Consider the following 19,666-nt stretch of genomic DNA (forward strand, 5'->3'; position numbering starts at 1 on the left):
AAAGCATGGAGAGAGTCCCTGTTTTTGCTTTACCAGTGATATCTAAAACATGAACTTGTGAGATTGTAGCATACATAAGAGTGACGTGTAACTTTATGTGAAAGAGTTAACGTAAGCTGTGTAGGGAGACGGGTGCAGATTTAATTTGGGTTTATCCCATTTTAAGTTTTCTCCTGTTTTGGGTTTTGTCAGGGAGTGCTGTAAGAGCACTGTCATTGATTTGAGTTTTTTTTGTAATAGGAAATATAAGACTTATTGTCTATTTAGGAAGCTTTTGTTTTATTTGTTATTTTGGCCTTACCCTCTCCTGACGATTTTGGCTAAGCAAGTTTTCATTTAAGTGTTTCTTTGTTTTGTTTACTCTTTCTGGAAATGTAAAAAAGATTGACTCTGTTAAACAGTGAATAAAAGAGGACATTTTTTTTTAAACCTTTTTTTTTTTTTTTTAGTTTTCTTTTCCCTTATATCTTAAGTGAACGTATGCTGGGATAGAGAAAAAGGAGGTTCTCCACGCACATTATTAAACATTGATTTATTATTATATATTCAAATTAAATTAGATTATTTATTTATCAGAATTTTTTTGTTGTGTTACCTTTTCTCTGAAACCCTAGAAAGGAGGTAAAATGTAACTTAATAAACTTAATTGCATCCTCAGGCTTTCCAACATATATGGTCATTTTACAGCTCTTCTACAGTTAAATAGTTGAGTTTTACCATTTACTTTTAATCTATTCAGTCAATCTCTGTGTCTGGTAGGAGAACATTTAGCTTAGCTTAGCATAAATCATTGAATCGGATTAGACCATTACCATCCCACTGAAAAAATGTTTCAATAACTGACCTAATTGAAGCTTGACTCTTCTGTAGTTGGATTGTGTGATAAGACTGACAGAAAAGAAAAAGTTGGTATTTTCAAGCTGATATGACTAGGAACTTTACTCTCATAATCCAGAAACTTTGCGGAGATGTTTAGTTATTAAACATAATCGTAATCCTCTGGATTTCCTGTATTACATGAGAGTTCAATTGACTTTATTGTAAAGTCACAATACTTAAAGTCATTAAATCAGCTCTTAAAGGAACACTCCACTTTTTTTAGAAATAGCCTCAATTTACAACCCCCCAGAGTTAAAGAGTTGAGTTTTACCATATTTTAATCCATTCAGCTGATCTCCGGGTCTGGCGAGAGCACTCTTTAGCTTAGCTTAGCATAGATCATTGAACCGGATTAGGCTGTTAGCATCTCACTCAAAAAATGGCCAAAAAGTTTTGATTATTTTCCTATTTAAAGCTTGACTCTGTAAAAATTGACAGAAAATGAAAGGTTGCTCTTTTAGGCTGATTTTACTAGGAACTATAATCTTATTCTGGTGTAATATTCCTGTTCTACAACAGAGTTCGATTGAGTTTATTGTAAAGTCGCAATTCTTAAAGTCGGTAAATCTTAAAGAAACACTTGGTATTTTCTAGTCTGATATGAGCTAGGAACCAAGCTCTCATTCTGGCATAATAATCAAGGATCTTACTAATCTCTCTTAGTATTTGATGTAACTACAGAAGAGTCAATCGTTAATAAGGAAAGTTATCGAAACTCTTTGGCCATTTTTAAAGCGAGGTGCTAATGGTCTAATCAGATTCAATGATTTATGCTAAGCTAAAAGTGCTTCTGCCAATTCCAAAGATTGGCTGAACGGATTCAAAAATGGTAAAACTCTTTAATTCTACAGGAGCTGTAAAATGACCCTTTTAAATGTGTATTGTTCCTTTAAACAACAACTTATTTAATTATTACAGGTTTTTTATTGCCATTAATGGGATAGTTCACCCAGAAATGAAAACTTCCATTTCCTCTCCCTCATGTGGTTGTAAACTATTTTGTTTGTTTGTGTTTTTGACCTCTTAAATGACCTCTATGAATGTAAAGTCAAGTAAATTACTTTAAAAATAGCTGAGAATGTTGTTTATACCACTTCCATCAAGTAGATACTTTAGGCAACCACAAGCATTAAAGGAGACCTATTACACCCGTTTTTACAGAATGTAAAATAAGTTTCTGATGTCCCTAGAGTGTGTGTGGGTGAGGTTTCAGCTCAAAATATGACACAAATGATTTTTTATAACTCTCTGAAACTGACCCTCTTAGGCTTTGATCCTAATTTTGTCATTTTAGTGACTGTCGCTTCAAATTCAAATGGGATCTAGCTCTTTTCAGAAGAGGGCGGAGCTACAAACGCCTGTGTGTCAGCATAGCGGCAGATTCAAAACTCTAATGGCAGACGGCTGCTTCTCACTTAGGGTTGTTTATGCTAATGAGGGAGAGATGGTCACTAGTGGGCGGGGCTTTCCCCATCTGATGAAACGTACAAAGGGAGAATGTCAATCAAAGTGTTTCTGCAGACTGTTTTTATCAAGTGTGACAATAAAAATACACTTAATTAATGTTTACCATTAGAAGCTGGTTATATTCACACACTGCAGCCACACAACTGTGTTTAAACATCTTATGAAAGTGATTTTTGCATAATAGCTCCCCTTTAAAGAATGTTTAACCAATTATCAGAGCTTTAAATGGAAACCATTGATTTATGCTTGAATTATTTTTATACATTCATGTAGATTTATGTCATGTGTATTTGTATGTGGTGATGTAGACATTGTTAATAAAGTAAACTTAAGATTCTTACTTCTGCTGAACATGAAACATTGTGGCGTAAGATTAGAAATGTGACATTTGATATGGTTCAATAAATCAATAAAAGTTAACCATCTGCACTGAGAAACCTGAACACATTTAATGATTATCCACAGAACTATGCCGTCAAGATTTTGCAACTTGATTGGAAATTACAACTGCTTCCTCTAAAATCCTCCCACACCTTATCAGAAATAAATCGGTCAGCTTTCAAAGTTCAAGCTCTAATGTAGATTCTGATTTAGATTCATTTATAGACTTAAACACGGACTGATAAACAATGATAAACACACATTAAATGCATAAAAACAGAGTTTGCTCGAGGGATAAAAAATCCTACACATTTATGATTGCGATCGTGCAGTTATTCGGGTTTCATATTTCTTCTTCCGTGTGTTGGTGTTGATATCAGATTTCTGCAGCTGTGTGATTATATACTCTGATTTAATCGTAAAACACAGTTTTATATGTCAGTTTTCTGTATACGTGACCTTTTTAAAAAATTCTGTCATCATTTCCTCATCCTCCACATCACAATCCTGTTTGAGTTTCTTTCTTCTGTTGAACACAGAAGATGTTTTGAAGAATGTTGGAAAGCTGTAACCATTGACTTTTGTTGTATTTTTTGTTCCTACTATTGAATCAATGGTTACCGGTTTTCATTATAAACCTTTATGTGTTTCATTTATTCTGTTGAACATGAGAGAAGATATTTTGAAGAATGTTGGAAACCTGTAACCATTGACTTCCATTGTATTTTTCTGTTCCTACTATTAAAATCAATGGATACCAGTTTTAATTTTAAAACTTTATGCGTTTCATTTCTTCTGTTAAACACAAAAGAAGATATTTTGAAGAATGTTGGAAACCTGTAACAATTGACTTTCATTGTATTTTTTGTTCCTACTATTGAAGTCAATTGTAACCAATTTTCAATAAAAACCTTTATGCGTTTAATTTCTTCTTTTGAACACAAGATAAGATATTTTAAACAATGTTGGAAACCTGTAACCATTGACTTCCATTGTATTTTTTTGTTCCTACTATTGAAGTCAACGGTTACTGGTCTATATCCATCTATCCATCCATCTATCTGTCCATCCACCTATCTATCAATCCATCCATCCATCCATCCATCCATCCATCCATCCATCCATCCATCCATCTATCTATCTATCTATCTATCTATCTATCTATCTATCTGTCAGTCCATCTATCCATCCGTCTATTCATCCATTAGTTCATTCGTCCATCCATCTATCTATCTGTCTGTCTGTCTGTCTGTCTGTCTATCTATTCATCCATCATTTTTCCAGGAAGGCTAAATTGAGATTAACAGAAATCTTTTCTTCCAAAGAGGGAAAAATACTTCATATTTAGCCTAATTTTACGACAATATGACATCCAAAACATAAAGCGAAAATGATATATCTAAAACACAAGGATCACCACAGAACCAACCTCTTCATTAAAACAACAAGAAGGCTCATTCAATTCCCACTGCAATAAATGCCTAACATTAGTCAAAGAAGGAATTACTTCTAGTTGTGTATTAATCAGTTGTTCTGCAAGGAGCATAATAAGAAAAAGCTGATTTCCCATGTTCAGAATGAACTCCCGGCATTGAATTCCAGGTGAAGGTCTGCTGGAATATTTAACTCTGCTCAAACACGGAAGACTAGAAATATATAGTGGAATCATCGCCTCGTGTGCCTTTATAGTGAACAAGAACATATGTGATTTCCACCTATGATGTAAGGAGGACTGGACTACCTTATTATACAGCAAAACATGGTGAAAAAAAGTACATTAAGCATTAGATAACATCAAATAAACAGACCTAAAACATCAAATCAAAACTTAAAAAATAAAGTTGAAACCCAATTAACTTATTAAAATAAAGTGAAAGTAGCTTAAATTATATGCTGTGGTGAATTTGTGATGGTATCATTATTTACAGTGTAATATAATCTATACAACATTTACTGCGTTACTTTAGTGTAGTGTGTGTTACCATGATGTTGTTTAGCAGTTTGTTTGAGTGAAGCTGAGCTCCTTATACAGATCAGTGTGTTTCTACAATTGTGGGAAAAGAAGTTTGCGATGAGCTTTGGTTCATTATATGACTCTCATTTCCCATGCCTTTTATTGGTCTGGGAATCATAGTTTCAGTACAGTAAAGTTTCAGTGTATATATAGTCGAAAGGATACGTATAAAGCAAGAAGCCTTGGCGTGTTCGAAGCTTTCAGGGTGATTGTGAGGAACTTCTCCATCCTGTCCCTCAGATCAGGCATCCAGGAGTCCTGTGGGTCAGAAAACACACTTCTGTAGACTCACACATGCAAGCTTTAGCACACTCAACAGATGTGTTACTTCAAAAAATTTATTAATTTCATCAGTAAAATTGTATTTAAATTACTTGTCTGATTTCTGTTGCTCAATAATTAATATAATTACTCGACTCAGTGCTTCTTAAAATTCATATAAACCTCAGTGTAGACAATAGAAATTCTTTTAATTCTTTAACTTTGATTCAAACTGCACCTTTTACATGTATATTTTTAAATGTCATTTAAAATGTAAGCATTTATTTGTATCACTCCAAATGGTTTCAATTAAATAACTACAAAATCATTATTATTAATGTTTTATTTTATTTCATTCTTATTGAAAGTGCAGTCATTGGATAAATCTAACATTATGTAACAATGCTGAACATATAAGAGGACATTTCAACGAATGTTCAAGTTGGACTTTTTCATGCCTTAATAATGGAGGGGAATTTATAAGAAAGAACTGCAACAAAACACTCAATAACTCAATATTTTGAAGTCTTTTTAAGTAAAATTATTTCAGAAACTGCTGATCTACTGGGATTTTCACGCACAGCTATCTCTAGGGTTTACAGAGAATGGTCTGAAAAAGAGGAAATATCCAATTCCTCTTGCATTAACGGTTCAGGCTGGTGATGGTGTAATGGTGTGGGGGATATTTTCTTGCACACTTTGGGCCCATTAGCATCACGCCATGTCATAAAGCGCGAATCATCTCAGACTGGTTTCTTGAACATGACAATGAGTTCACTGTACTTAAATGGCCTCCACAGTCACCAGAACTCAATCCAATAGAGCACATTTGGGATGTGGTGGAACGGGAGATTCGCATCATGGATGTGGAGCCGACAAATCTGCAGCAACTGTGTGATGCTATCATGTCAATATGGAGCAAAATCTCTGAGGAATATTTCCAGTACCTTGTTGAATCTATACCACAAAGGGTTAAGGCAGCTCTGAAGATAAAAAGTGTCCAACATAATACTAGTAAGGTGTCCCTAATAAAGTGGCCGGTGAGTGTACATATACAAAATCAGTAAGGTATTATATAATTACATATATATACTTAGTGATAAACACATAAAAAGACATTTAGAAGGATGTTCAAAAAGACTACATTAAATTATCCCTAATAATGATCCTAAAATAAAAATAGCATGTAATATATGCATATTTTTCCAGATTAAATAAAAAGTTTATCCTACTCAGTTGTGTGCATACTTTTTTTGCACATTTTCCAAATTAAAGCGCATCTTTGTGTTTCCATCAAGCATTTGTTTTAATGCAATAATTCAGAATGCACATAAAAATAGGTTGATGGAAACCTGACTGATGGCTGTACCTGGAACAGCTCCTGGAAGGACGGGTGCACCATGGGATTGGGCACAAACGGCAGAGCGTAGAATGGCAGGAACTCAGTGGTTTGGCTGAGCGCGGCTCCTCTGGTCTCCAGGTAGTGTCTGAAATGCGTGATCCGACTGTCAAACTCAGCTTTGTCCTGTAAAACACAACTCTAATTTTATATTCATCAACAAGAACATTCACATCTCGACTGAAAGACAATACTGTGTCATTCAAATGAAGACTTAATGAAACAGTTCACCCTTAAATGAACATTTATTCACTGTTCATTCTGCCTCAAGAGTTAATATCTACTTTTAAACACAATATCAAATATTCTGAAGAAAGCTGTAAACATTGACTTCCATAGTAATACTTTACATATTAATACAAATACTATGGAAGTCAATGGTTACAGCTTTATCATAGTGTGTGTAAAAGAAGACAGAAACTGATTTTTCATTTTTGGGTGAACTATGCTTTTAAGATGCCGTTTCTGACTGAACAGCTGAAGCAGACGTTTTGGTGAACTTATTTTATGGCGCTATCTGTTGGTCACTTAGAAAACTGCATGTAGTTTCCTGGGCCTTTATACTTCATTTAAATATAAATGTAACCACTCTATATTACCGTTTTTTAATGGTACAGTGCACTTACGTGGCTTCCTAAAGGTGACTTGAGTGGGTAAATCGTAAAATGGATTTGTAGGTAGAATTCCAGTTTTTGGGCGACTGGATCAAAATCCCGAATCTCGGGAGGGATATTTTTAGCCCACAGCTCAGAAAATACCTTGTAGTCTCCATCATTAAATGAGCTGAGAAAATCCTCCTGCAGAAGAAAAAAAAGGATAGAGTAGTGAATTAACAACAACAACAAAAATAATAGTGATATATTCATATTAATACTACACTTGTAGGTGCTTTTCACTTATTTTTACACAAAACTGGCAAAAAAGGACGCTTTTCACAGGAAAATATGATTTAGCAACAGTGAGATTATAGATATTGATTCTGTTATAAAATTTAACATTATTAAGCATTATAATACTTATTTTCCGACTTTATTAGGATAAAAATTGAAAAATGTATCATTTCAAAGAACACAAATATCAAAAAGTAATCAGACAAAATGTATACAGACCATTTTGAGGGACGCAAAGAAAAACAATGGTCCCAACGTATTTCTTGTTTCATTCATTCATTCATTCATTTTCTTTTCAGCTAAGTCCATTTATTCATCCGGGGTCGCCACAACGGAATGAACCACCAACTTATCCAGCATATGTTTTACGCAGCAGATGCCCTTCCAGCTGCAATCCATACACATACACTACGGACAATTTAGCTTATCCAATTCACCTGTACCGCATGTCTTTGGACTGTGGGGGAAACCGGAGCACCTGGAGGAAACCCACGCCAACACGGGGAGAACATGCAAACTCCACACAGAAATGCCAACTGGCCCAGCTGCGGCTCGAACCAGCGACCTTCTTGCTGTGAGGCGACAGCGCTACCCCCAGCGCTACCCCCAACAACAACAACAATGTTATAAATGAATGAATAAATAAATAAATAAAAACATACTTTCAATTTTGTTTTATCTTATTTTATCTAAACACCATTACAACACACTATTTAAAGTAAATTTATTTGAGAAAATAAAAAGCTAAGTAAAACGCTTTCATTATTCACTTTTTCTCTGTTTGTTTACATTGTAAATAACTCAGTAAATAAATATTGAAATAAAAAAAGAGAAGTTAATCAGTTAAAGATTTAAACTATTCATTTTAAGCTTATTATTAGACTATATACACATTAAAAAATATTTTTAGAAATAAAAATTGCACATTTTATGAATAAAACTTCTACAGTATATACACCTTTATACAAGTTTACTTCGTGATGTTTTTGGAAATGATTACGAAATACTAATAAATCTAACATGACATTACATATACTACATCATATATTCGGCTTGTTTTGTTCAACATGCATTAATATTTTTCTGATGACACAAATCTGCATTTGATGTAATGTGTAAATCAATGGCGTCTCACGTAAATGCCGATGGTTTTGGAGTCTCGTCGTGAAGCTCCTGCACTTTTGAGCGCTGGTTTCCCTTTGCGTTTGACTTCCTTTTCAAATGTCCTCGCTGTCTCTTCAAACTCGCCAAACTTCAGATACTGTGGAGGATTATTACAATATTAGTCACTTTTACATCTATATTGGTGCAATTTAATTAAGATGAAGTAAATAGGCAAAAAAACTTTTCGTAAAGCAAATTTTAAATTCCGATTACCTTATATTCATGTCTAAATTTGTACATAACCTATATAAACAGTATTTCTGCCACTTTGAGAGTAGCACCATATCCTAACAACAAATTACATAAGATAAACTTCCAGTGACAAGCAATTTGACTGTCTGCCGCAAACGTTAAGTGCCATGACAGAAACCCTTAAATACCAGCCACAGCACTCCCAAGGAAATAGGTAAGCTTTAAACTCTAATTGACAAATTGGAAGGTTTTCCAGCATGAACCGCCTTTTTAAGATCATGCTACAACATCTTAATTGGATTCAGGTCAGAATGTTTGCTAGGCCACTCCAAAGTCTTCCTTTTCTTTTTCTTTTGGCGACCCCATATTAATAAAGGGACTAAGCCGAAAAGAAAATGAATGAATGAACGATAACAAGTAAACACATCATGGAGTTTTTTAATTAAGGTTTTTATTATTATTGTTACTAAATATAAAACTACATAGCCCTGTTTGAAAAAGTGTTTGCCCTCGAAACCTAATAACTGGCCACACTTAGCAGCAACAACTGCAATCAAGTTTTTTAGATAATCTGCAATGAGTCTTTTGCGTCGCTGCAGAGGAATTTTGACTCACTCATCTTTGCAGAATTGTAGCAATTTAGCCACATTGGAGGGTTTTCAAGCATGAACCGCCTTTTTAAAATCATGCTACTGCATCTTAATTAGACTGAGTTCAGGAATTTGGCTAGGCCACTCCAAAGTCTTATTGTGTTTTTCTTTAGCCATTTAGAAGTGGGTTTGCTTGATTTGGATTATTGTCCTGCTGCAGAACCCAAGTTGGCTTCAGCTTGAGGTCACTAACAGATGCCCGGATGTTCTCCTTCAGAATATTTTGGTACACAGCAGAATTCAAGGTTCCATTTATTACAGCAAGTCTTTCAGGTCCTGAAGCAGCAAAACAGCCCCAGATATCACTCAAGCACCACCAAATTTTATTGTTGATATGATGGTCATCTCAATTGCCATGTTACTTTTACGCCACACATAATGGGACACACACCTTACAAAATGTTTTAACTTTTGTCATGTCTGTCTTTTTTCCCCCCAATACTCTTGGGGATCATCAAGATATTTTCTGGCAAAACTGAGACAAGCATTTATGTTACTTTTGCTCAGAAGTGGTTTTCATCTTGGAACTTATGGTGGTCATGAACACTCACCTTAACTGAGGCAAGTGAGGCCTACAGTTCTTTGGATGTTGTTGTGGGGTCTTTTGTGAGCCCTTGGCTCAGTTGTCGCTGTGCTCTTTGGGTAAATTTGGTCAGCCTGCCACTCCTGGGAAGGTTCTCTACTGTTCCATGTTTTTGCCATTTGTATATAATGGCTCTCACTGCAGACTCAAAGCTTCAGAAATGGCGGTATAACCTTTTCTAGATTTGTAGATCTCTAGTATTTTACTTTGTGTTATTGAATTTCTTTGGATCTCTGCATGATGCCTAGAATTTGAGGATCTTTTGGTCTAATTCCCTTTCTCAGGCAGGTCCTATTCAAGTCATTTCTTGATTGCAAACAGGTGTAGAAATAATCAGGCCTGAGTGTGGCTAGAGAAATTGAACTCAGGTGTGATAAACCAGAGATAAGTTATGTTTTAACAAGGGGGCAAACACTTTTTCACACAGTGCTATGCAGTTATGTGTGGACAAGTTTTTTTAAAGTGCATTTTCAAAATGTATGCACATCACTAGCATTTCCATCCGCTAATAGGATTTCCCAATTCAGAATTTGCTGATTTGTGATTAATTTATAACAGAATGGTCAGTTTTGAGTGAACTAACCCTATCGTCATGTATTTTGTTACTCTTATCCAGCAGTGTTTTGCCTCATAATAATCTGTGAGCAGCGCTGTAAACCCACCTCGCTGATCATAGACAGCAGGTCACTTTCACTGGCCAGATTCTCTCCCATCTTCAGAGACTTTCTGGAGCTCATCGATCCACAGTCTGCAAAAATAAAACACTCTGCATCAAGACAATACCAACACTGGGACATGCATAAGTATAATACAGAGGAAAGCATTAAGCACTTTTAGCTAGTTCGTAAGATTGAGGTAAGTTGGTTTTATATTCACACATTCATTCATTTTTAATTTACATTTTTTATTATTTATAACTTGTGACATGGTTCCTAAATTTGTTTACCACGTTACTTTAAATATTCGGTCAGATATAGAATGTAAGTTTGACATCAAAACAATATTAGCACTATTTAATTGACTGTGAACAATGTACTGTGATCTGTACTTTGAATGTTGTACCATTTACTTCAAGTAGTGTCAGGGTTTAATTAATGTCAGGGTTTTCAGTGTATTTAACATAACACAAATATGGATTTGGTACTGTATTTAAACATTATGATGGCAAAATCAGAGAAAAATGAGTCTTGTGCATCATAGAGAATAATAATCTGAATAGTTTGCAGTTGATTCGATACCTTTATCTGAAATTGTGTTGTCGTTTACTTGATTTTTACTATTTTATTCATTAAAAGTTATTTTAATGAATATACCTTACCGCAGTAGACATTGGCAGCTAATATGATTTCTCTATTCAGAATTTGCAAAGGATACTTTTCTAAAATTATATTATTAAAGAGAAAGTCCAAATGTGCGAATATACAGGCCCATAGCCAGGGGGGCTCTGGTGGTTCAAAAGACCCACCACCCCTCACTGACCACGGTCCAGAATTTGTCCCATACATGAGCTCATTTGCCCTTTTTTGACTGCCATGCCATCATAAATAGTAAAAATAATAAATTGAAAAGGGCTTTAAGACCAAGCTGAATCCTCTGGACTTCAGCTAATCAGTTTTGTCCAATGCAAACTATTATTTTTCATGATTCCAACATTCAGCTGCTCAAAAATACATGCAAACCGACGCAAGTGAAGTCATCTTTTGCTGCTGTATTGCTTTTAAATAGAGAAATAATTTTACAAGTAACTTTTATTTACTATTTTAAAATTAATTTGAGCACTAATTTGGCTATTGTTGTTATACATTAATTTTCAAATGTACTTTTTTTTACAAGAGAGGCTAGACAAATCATAAAGCTGTACATTATTGTTGTGTTTTAATTTTTTATCATTCAAATGGCCAAATTCTGGATGAGGAAAGTTGAATGTGCTGGCCAGTTTGTTATTTGCATAATAAATTACAATAGGCCACAGACTTTAACCCTTTAACTTCCAAACCAAAATAAAACTAAATTTGGATTGCATTTCTTAACTCCTAATGTTGCTAGTTAACACAATCAATGCATTTTTCCCCAACACATCCCATAATTTCTAGAATATCAACAGCTACCAAATGGTTGATATGTTGGTTTATGGTAAAAGTACCGGAATTAATACATATACTGTAAAAATCTGAAAAAATATGAAGTGTATGACCAATTTATTTAAAAACATATTCAAAATAAAACACTTTTGAATACTAAATCATCTTTATTTATTGAAGTATGCCATAAAATATTTCAGATTTTCATTTATCACGTTTTTTTTTTCTTTTCTTTTTTTACAATAAAACCCAGAATCAAGTGTAGTAGTGCAACAGGATTATGTTTGTTTGATGTTTTTGTAAACCAACAATGTAAACCATAATTTAAAAACCATGCATGTAAACCATATATTAACACAGTCATTCTTTAAATGACTTTAACGGTCATTATTTAAAACTGTCAAAATATGGTCAACCATTTGGTAGAGCAGGCAGTTTTTTTCTAATGATATATGATGTAATAAATTAGCATTTAAAAATATTGATATTTTTTCAGTGTTTCTTTATTATAAATCTTTTGGAAATATTTTGGTACATCAAAAAAGTGTGGTTATGATGACCATGCGACAAGCTAATTCAGCTAAAAATAGTGCTTAAAATGTCACTACACTAAAAAATAAATTATGGTTGCCTTAAAATTTTAAGGTGAATCAAATTAACCGTATGAGTCCATTGAACTCATATTATGTTAAACTGACTTAAAACAGCTTTCGTAACTTATAAAATTAAGTTAGAACATGATTAACTTAGTTTAATAAGTTACAATGAACTAAAAACTTATGTTGTCAGGACTAAATGATCATATATATTTTACAGTGTAAAATGCAGTATCTAAATATCATAATTAAATAGAAAATGAGGCTTGTAACTGCAAAATGGTCCACTTTTGGAGAAAAAAAGTCTACGACTTTCACCAGGCTGGCCACGGCTGTGATATAAAACCAACTTTACCCCAATTCAGCAAACGTGTAAGGTAATATTTGAGAAAAACGACACAAAACGATTCATTTGTTTACCAAATCTATCACTTACATCATGTATTACCTTCAGGGAAAATTAGCAAACCACCTGGTTACCCAGAATGTAAGTTAGACCTACTTATATATCCTACTTATACTTGTATGTATTCGTCGATGGTTCTAATAAACAGAATCAACGTAACGTAAACAACTCTGAATGCTGCTGTTGTTAGCTTGTGAGCATGCTTAATAATCAGTCGAAAACTGTAGAAATTAGCTCACCTCACGAACTATATCTCATGTGCAGCCGTCGGTTAACATATCTGAAGCGTTTTATATCAAAATCACGGAGATACAAACGTGTTTAAAGATGAGTTCAGCAGGATTAACGGAAGATGTTTGGCTAATTGTGATGGTAACCATGAGGAAGACGCTTTCTCCTAGTAACCGCGACGGGAGTTGGGGTGTCGGAAATGAGTGTCGTAAAATAATTGTAGTTTTATGGGGTGTAGATTTGTAGTCATCTTTGAATGTCGTGGTTAATGGGACATGGTTGGTTAAGTATTTTTAGTGTCCTCTAATAAAATAATATTAAAATTTTATATATTACATATTAATAGTAACAAAGCACTTATTTTAATATTGATATACGCTGATTTTGATAAACAAATAATAATTATACAAAACTAAGTAAGAATTTCAGTAAAGATAATGAAAAATGCTTCATTAAAATAACATTTCATGTTTGTTCAAAGTGTAAATTCTCATTTAAATTATGTATGGATATAAATAAAATAAAATAAATATATATCTTTATAACATATTTCATATTTACTTTTAAAACTTAAATTTTAACCTTTAAATGTTAACCTTTATATTATAGCAATATTTGTGCATTTGTGTACATATTTGTATTATACTAAGTTGTATTATTATGACTAAATAAAACATATTTTATTATTATTATGTGCACAAATGCATTAATAAAGACAAAGACAATAATAATAAATGTATAATAATAAAAATGATAATTTAATAATAATAATGATAATATAAAAGAGTGACGTGGTGGCGCAGTAGGTAGTGTTGTCGCCTTACAGCAAGAAGGTCGCTGGTTTGAGCCTCAGCTGGGTCAGTTGGCGTTTCTGTGTGGAGTTCGCACGTTCTCTCTGCATTTGTGTGGTTTTCCTCTGGGTGCTCCGGTTTCCCCCACAAGTCCAAAGACATGCGGTACAGGTGAATAGGGTAAGCTAAATTGTCCGTAGTGTATGAGTGTGTATGAGCGTGTATGAGTGTTTCCCAGTGATGGGTTGCAGCAGGAAGGGCATCCGCTGCGTAAAACATATGCTGGATAAGTTGGCGGTTCATTCCGCTGTGCCGACCCCTGATGAATAAAGGGACTAAGCCAAAAAGAAAATGAATGAATGAATGATGATGATAATAATAAATTAATAATGATAATAATAATAAATTAGGGGCGACGCAGTGGCGCAGTGCTGTCGCCTCACAGCAAGAAGGTCGCTGGTTCGAGCCTTGGCTAGGTCAGTTGGTGTTTCTGTGTATGAGTATGTATGGATGTTTCCCAGAGATGGGATGCGGCTGGAAGGGCATCCGCTGCGAAAAAACGTGCTGGATAAGTTGGCGTTTCATTCCGCTGTGGGACTAAGCTGAAAAGAAAATGAATGAATGAATGAATGAATGAATGAATGAAAATGTAGTTATGTTGTATGTGTGCAGGTTATTTCCATTAAAATATCAATGATTAAATGTTCAACCTAAGACATATAATATGATTGCGAATACGCTGCTGTCGTAAAAGCGCGCCACGAACCGGAAGTAGTAGTGAATCAAGTGACCATAGACGAAGCACATTGTCTCGCGGCATGTTTCATATTTGTGTTGAACGAAAAGAAAGTTGCTTCATTGTACAGTAGTTTTATTATTAATACTACTGAACTGGTTTACGCACAATATATCTGTAGGAAGTGCGTCACATTGACAGAACGCGCTTATTTACAACGATATTTAACCTAGCAGGAGAGTGTTTGAATGAAGTGTCTTCATATCTTCACAGCTCGAATTTTGTGTTGATTTTCTAGATAATTTAGTTTTCAGCGGGATTTTAATTCACCAAACTGAGCTTTTTTCGTATTCAGCTGGAGTATAAATGGCTGGGATTTTGTTCGAGGATATCTTTGATGTGAAGGATATCGATCCTGATGGGAAGAAGTTTGACAGAGGTGATTTATCCACTTAATTCATTTAACTTACCGGATAAAACTAACAAACTACACGAAGATTTATTTGTTTGTTTGATTATATATCATATACTCATAATAACGCTGTGTTTATTTATATACACAGTATTTTCTCTCTCTATAAATATGTATATATATTGATGGTAGATAGAGATGTGCGTGTGTGTATATATATATATATATATATATATATATATATATATATAAATATATAGTTTTTGTGAATTGTATTTACTTTATTTCTATTTTTATTTGTTTGTGTATCATTTTTTATTGAAATATGAAGTTGTTCGTATCAATCAATTAATGTAAAACAATTGTAGTAAAATATATTGAAAAGTAGGTTTCTTTTTTAGTAGCCATAGAGTCAAACTTATTGTATACTTATTATAAATGCTACTTTAATAATGGATGTTGAAGGGCTTAAAGTTTTTTTAATTGAACTTTTGAAATTATTTTCTTGATCACGTTTTAATATTTACTTTAAATGGAGAATATTGAAGAACTTAATCGCAGTAAAATATGAAATGATAAAATAAAAAATGTAGAATTTTTTTTCCATTGTCTAAATGTCAATTTAAATGCAAGGGAGACACAATTTTGCTATTAATACTACCATTATTAATAATAATAATGTTGTTTTTTAATTATTTAGGATTTTTTAAAAATCTATATTTTATATTCTTTTTGTTGATGCTACCTTTATAATATGTAGTGATCAAAATTAAAAAAATAAAGTAAAAAACAAACTGCGTGAAAGGGAAATCTAAAGGCAGAGCCATCATAAATGCTTAAACATCAGTTGGTTTGAACAATAATAGTTTTTTTTTTTATTAAATCAACTGCTAGTTTCTTTTTCAAAAGTCTAGAAATCACGTTTGATATGTTGTTTTGTTTTTGTGATGATCAGTGTCTCGTCTTCACTGTGAAAGTGAGTCCTTCAAAATGGACCTCATCCTCGACGTCAACATCCAAATTTACCCTGTTGATCTTGGTAAGTCACTCTACTCACTCTCTGTGTTGTAGTTGTTTTGAGTTCATATCATCATGATAATGGGCTGCACAATATGTCTGAAAGTTGTTCTTATTATCGTGAAAATAGTGTATATATACAATATTCATATCACAGACAAGTGCAATAAATGTGCAAGCCTGACTCTCTTCTGCCTTACTATATTTACACTACTACTCTACAATAATGAATAACCAGCAACAAACAAAAAATGCTGCTGCAAATCTCAATGTTAACTATGGCTGCACGTTTCAGCATCGATTTCGCAATGTGATCATTCGCAATAGTCACATAAAGCATGTTTTCCCCCTCAAGTATGATACTTAAGTGGAGATCTCTCCTAAAGGAATAAATGAAGGATGCTGCAAAAAAATGTTACGAAAAATGACTAACAGTGCAATTTGTAAACATTGTAGATGATGGAAGAATAATTCAACGAAAAAGTTTGGAGTGCATATTTGATGCAGAAGAAGTAAAAATGCATCTTCCTCTGCTTGTAAACCCGTAAACGAACGCTTGCAATCTGTTCATGTGATCAGCCAGATTAGCGAGTACCAATTGAGTCATAAAATGTGATTATCAGCCGATACCAATCTCCAGCCGATCGATCGGAGCATCCCTAATTCCTATGCAGAAGAATCCCTTCCTGCCCTTCATCTGAATTTTGCGCTTCATCAATGATGTCATGTGCAAACAACCTATAAACAATGACATTTTTATACTATTATATGTCTAATTAACTGTTAATTTGGTCGTTGCATAAATCGATTTTTTTTTAAAATACCAAATAAAGTATTTTCTCTAATTTTATACCAGTAATTACATGTTTTTCCAGTATCGTGCCGCCCTAGTGATGATAATGTTGTTTTGCTGTCATCTGTTAATGTGGATGATGTCATTGTGTCAGGTGACAAGTTCAGACTGGTGATTGCCAGCACTCTTTATGAGGACGGGACGCCGGACGATGGAGAATACAATCCTCAAGACGATCGGCCATCCAGGTCAAACATTACTCCTAAACACAAGCTTAGATATCTCATGTGTACGATAATATGGTAATTGTCATTTAAATGATGTGTGAGCTGATGTTATGTAACTCAATTTAATGAATGGTGAAGCAGCCAATAATTCAAACAATAATACCCTTTAATGGGTGTGGCTTTATATGTATAAAATATGATTAGTGTTGGGGAAGTTACATGACAGAAATGTTAATTAATTACTAATGACATCATTAAAGTTGTATTTAAATGACTTCTAGTATTATGACTGATAGGTAATTTTATTAATCAATAAGGAATTGTCTTACTTATATCACTGCTACTTTAATTCCACAAAATGGTCAACACAGACGATAGAAATGAAACTCGGTGGTCTTTGTTGCCGTTTTGCAGAGCGGATCAATTTGATTATGTGATGTACGGAAAGGTTTATAGGATTGAAGGAGATGAAACATCTACAGAAGCCGCCACACGACTGTGAGTATTGATTTATTTACATATTTACTTCATTTTTAAAGGGTTTTTACAATATAGCTGAATGCATGAAATATGAGATATTTTTTTATCAAGGTAGTTTGAATAAAGTAAACATTTAATTTGCGTTATTATTATATATTGTGCTGATATAAATATTGTTGATAAAGCTGTGGTGAAAATTTATTTAAAAAGAAGATTCTTAATCGATTCTGACATATTCAAAATGCATTTCTATTTAATTTTGAGCTTAATTGCTGTTATAAACTTGCTTAAATCACTGTTAAAAAACAGCCTTGAGCGCCACCTGCTGTTAAAACTAGCCTAGAGCACTGTCTGCTGTTAGCCTACAGCACCATCTGCTGTTCAAAACTATCGTAGAGTGCTAACTGCTGTTAAAAACTAGCCTAGAGCAACATCTGCTGTTAAAAACTATCACAGAGTGCTAACTGCTGTTAAAAATTAGCCTAGAGCAACATCTGCTGTTAAAAACTATCACAGAGTGCTAACTGCTGTTAAAAATTAGCCTAGAGCGACATCTGCTGTAAAAAACTAGGCTAGAGTGCCGCCTGCTGTAAAAACTAGCCTAGACCGCCGCTAAAAACCAGCTTAGAGCAGTCTGCAGTTAAAAAGGAGCCTAGAGTGCTATCTGCTGTTCAAAACTAGCCTGGAGCACCATTTGCTGTTCAAAACTAGCCTAGAGCAACATCTGCTGTTAAAAACCATGGTAGAGTGCTAACTGCTGTTAAAAATTAGCATAGAGCACCACCTGTTCATTAAAACTAGCCTAGAGTGCCCTCTGCTGTTAAAAACTGAGCACTTTGAAAATCCCAGCATCAATGCAGAATCTGTTTCCTTCCTCCGCTGTTCTGCTTGTTGATTTAGCCGTGAGTGAATGTGTGTATGTTTGTTTGTGCACAGATCAGCGTACGTGTCGTATGGAGGCCTGCTGATGCGTCTTCAAGGCGATGCTAATAATCTGCACGGGTTTGAAGTGGACAGCAGAGTTTATCTACTGATGAAGAAACTAGCGTTCTGAAGCCTACCACTGAGGACGGACACTTTTTTAATGCTTCTCTTTCATGACAAACTGTGGCCCATGGGTAATAATCTCAAAATATCTGCTCATCATTTGAAAAAAAATGACTTGATAAAGGTTTTGCATCTCATTATTTACATCTGAGTCATGTGACATTCTGCCTGTTTATTTTTTTATCAGTAAAAATGAGATTGTGTTTACTAGTAATGGGCTTTTGGAAGTATTTCTTTTCTTTTGCCTGAATAAAATGTTTTCAGACTGCTCATGTGGACGAGAAATAAAAGTCCTGGAAACTGTCAATTTAAGCAACGGCAAAAAAATGTAGTTTCAGCACAAACGGAGATCCAGTTGAATCAAGCCGAAGTGTATGTGAATGTAAGAGAGAGAGAGAGTGGGTGGCTGTGTGTGTGAGCTGTAATGAACATCATGAGACCGACGTCAGAGAGACTGCTTTACTGTCAGTCTGAATGAATGAACACTGCTGTAACTCCATTTATCCTGCTGCAAATGAGAGAAATTCATGTTATTATTCAAAATATATGTAATTTTCATCAATGGGGAAAATACTTTATATATAAATATATATATACAGTTGAAGTCAGAATTATTAGCCCTCCTGAATTATCAGCACCGCTGTTTATTTTTTCCCCCAATTTCTGTTTAACGAAGAGCAAATTTTTTTTTAATAATATTTGCTAACATACTAATAATGTTTATTTTATTGTAAAATATTTTAGAAAAGTTGGGATATTTAATATTTAAAATATTTAAAATATAATTTTTTGTATATCATTCTATATATGCACTTTTTTACATTTGACATTATTAAATGGAGTTTAGTGATTAATTAACACTTATTATTTCTTTAGAAATGCAATATACGATCATTTAGTTTAATAATGTTCCTTACATTACTTTAAAATAGCATTCAGTACTACATTTAAAATCTATATATTTTTGGA

At 33.9% G+C, this 19,666-nt stretch overlaps 2 protein-coding genes across 3 annotated transcripts in view; one reads left to right on the forward strand and one right to left on the reverse strand.

The window, feature by feature from the left end:
* Positions 1-13,349, reverse strand: part of LOC130216300 (lisH domain-containing protein ARMC9) — a 76,979-nt gene extending 63,630 nt beyond the window's left edge. For both annotated transcript variants that reach the window (XM_056448199.1, XM_056448198.1), the window contains exons 1-6: positions 13,203-13,349; positions 10,543-10,628; positions 8,427-8,552; positions 7,028-7,198; positions 6,372-6,527; positions 4,907-4,999 (exon numbers count right to left, since the gene is read on the reverse strand). In XM_056448199.1, the coding sequence (XP_056304174.1) occupies positions 4,907-4,999; positions 6,372-6,527; positions 7,028-7,198; positions 8,427-8,552; positions 10,543-10,617 (621 nt within the window). In that variant the 5' untranslated portion in view covers positions 10,618-10,628; positions 13,203-13,349. The remainder of the gene's footprint in view (positions 1-4,906; positions 5,000-6,371; positions 6,528-7,027; positions 7,199-8,426; positions 8,553-10,542; positions 10,629-13,202) is intronic.
* A 1,422-nt stretch (positions 13,350-14,771) lies between these two features.
* Positions 14,772-18,911, forward strand: polr2h (RNA polymerase II, I and III subunit H). The gene is made up of 5 exons (XM_056447906.1): positions 14,772-15,160; positions 16,089-16,172; positions 17,098-17,191; positions 17,585-17,668; positions 18,587-18,911. Exons 1-5 carry the CDS (start codon positions 15,088-15,090, stop codon positions 18,702-18,704), a joined length of 453 nt encoding a protein of 150 aa, XP_056303881.1. The 5' UTR covers positions 14,772-15,087; the 3' UTR covers positions 18,705-18,911.
* Positions 18,912-19,666: the final 755 nt, after the last annotated feature.

The sequence above is a fragment of the Danio aesculapii genome, chromosome 22 (assembly GCF_903798145.1).
Source record: "Danio aesculapii chromosome 22, fDanAes4.1, whole genome shotgun sequence".
Taxonomy (NCBI): Eukaryota; Metazoa; Chordata; class Actinopteri; order Cypriniformes; family Danionidae; genus Danio; species Danio aesculapii.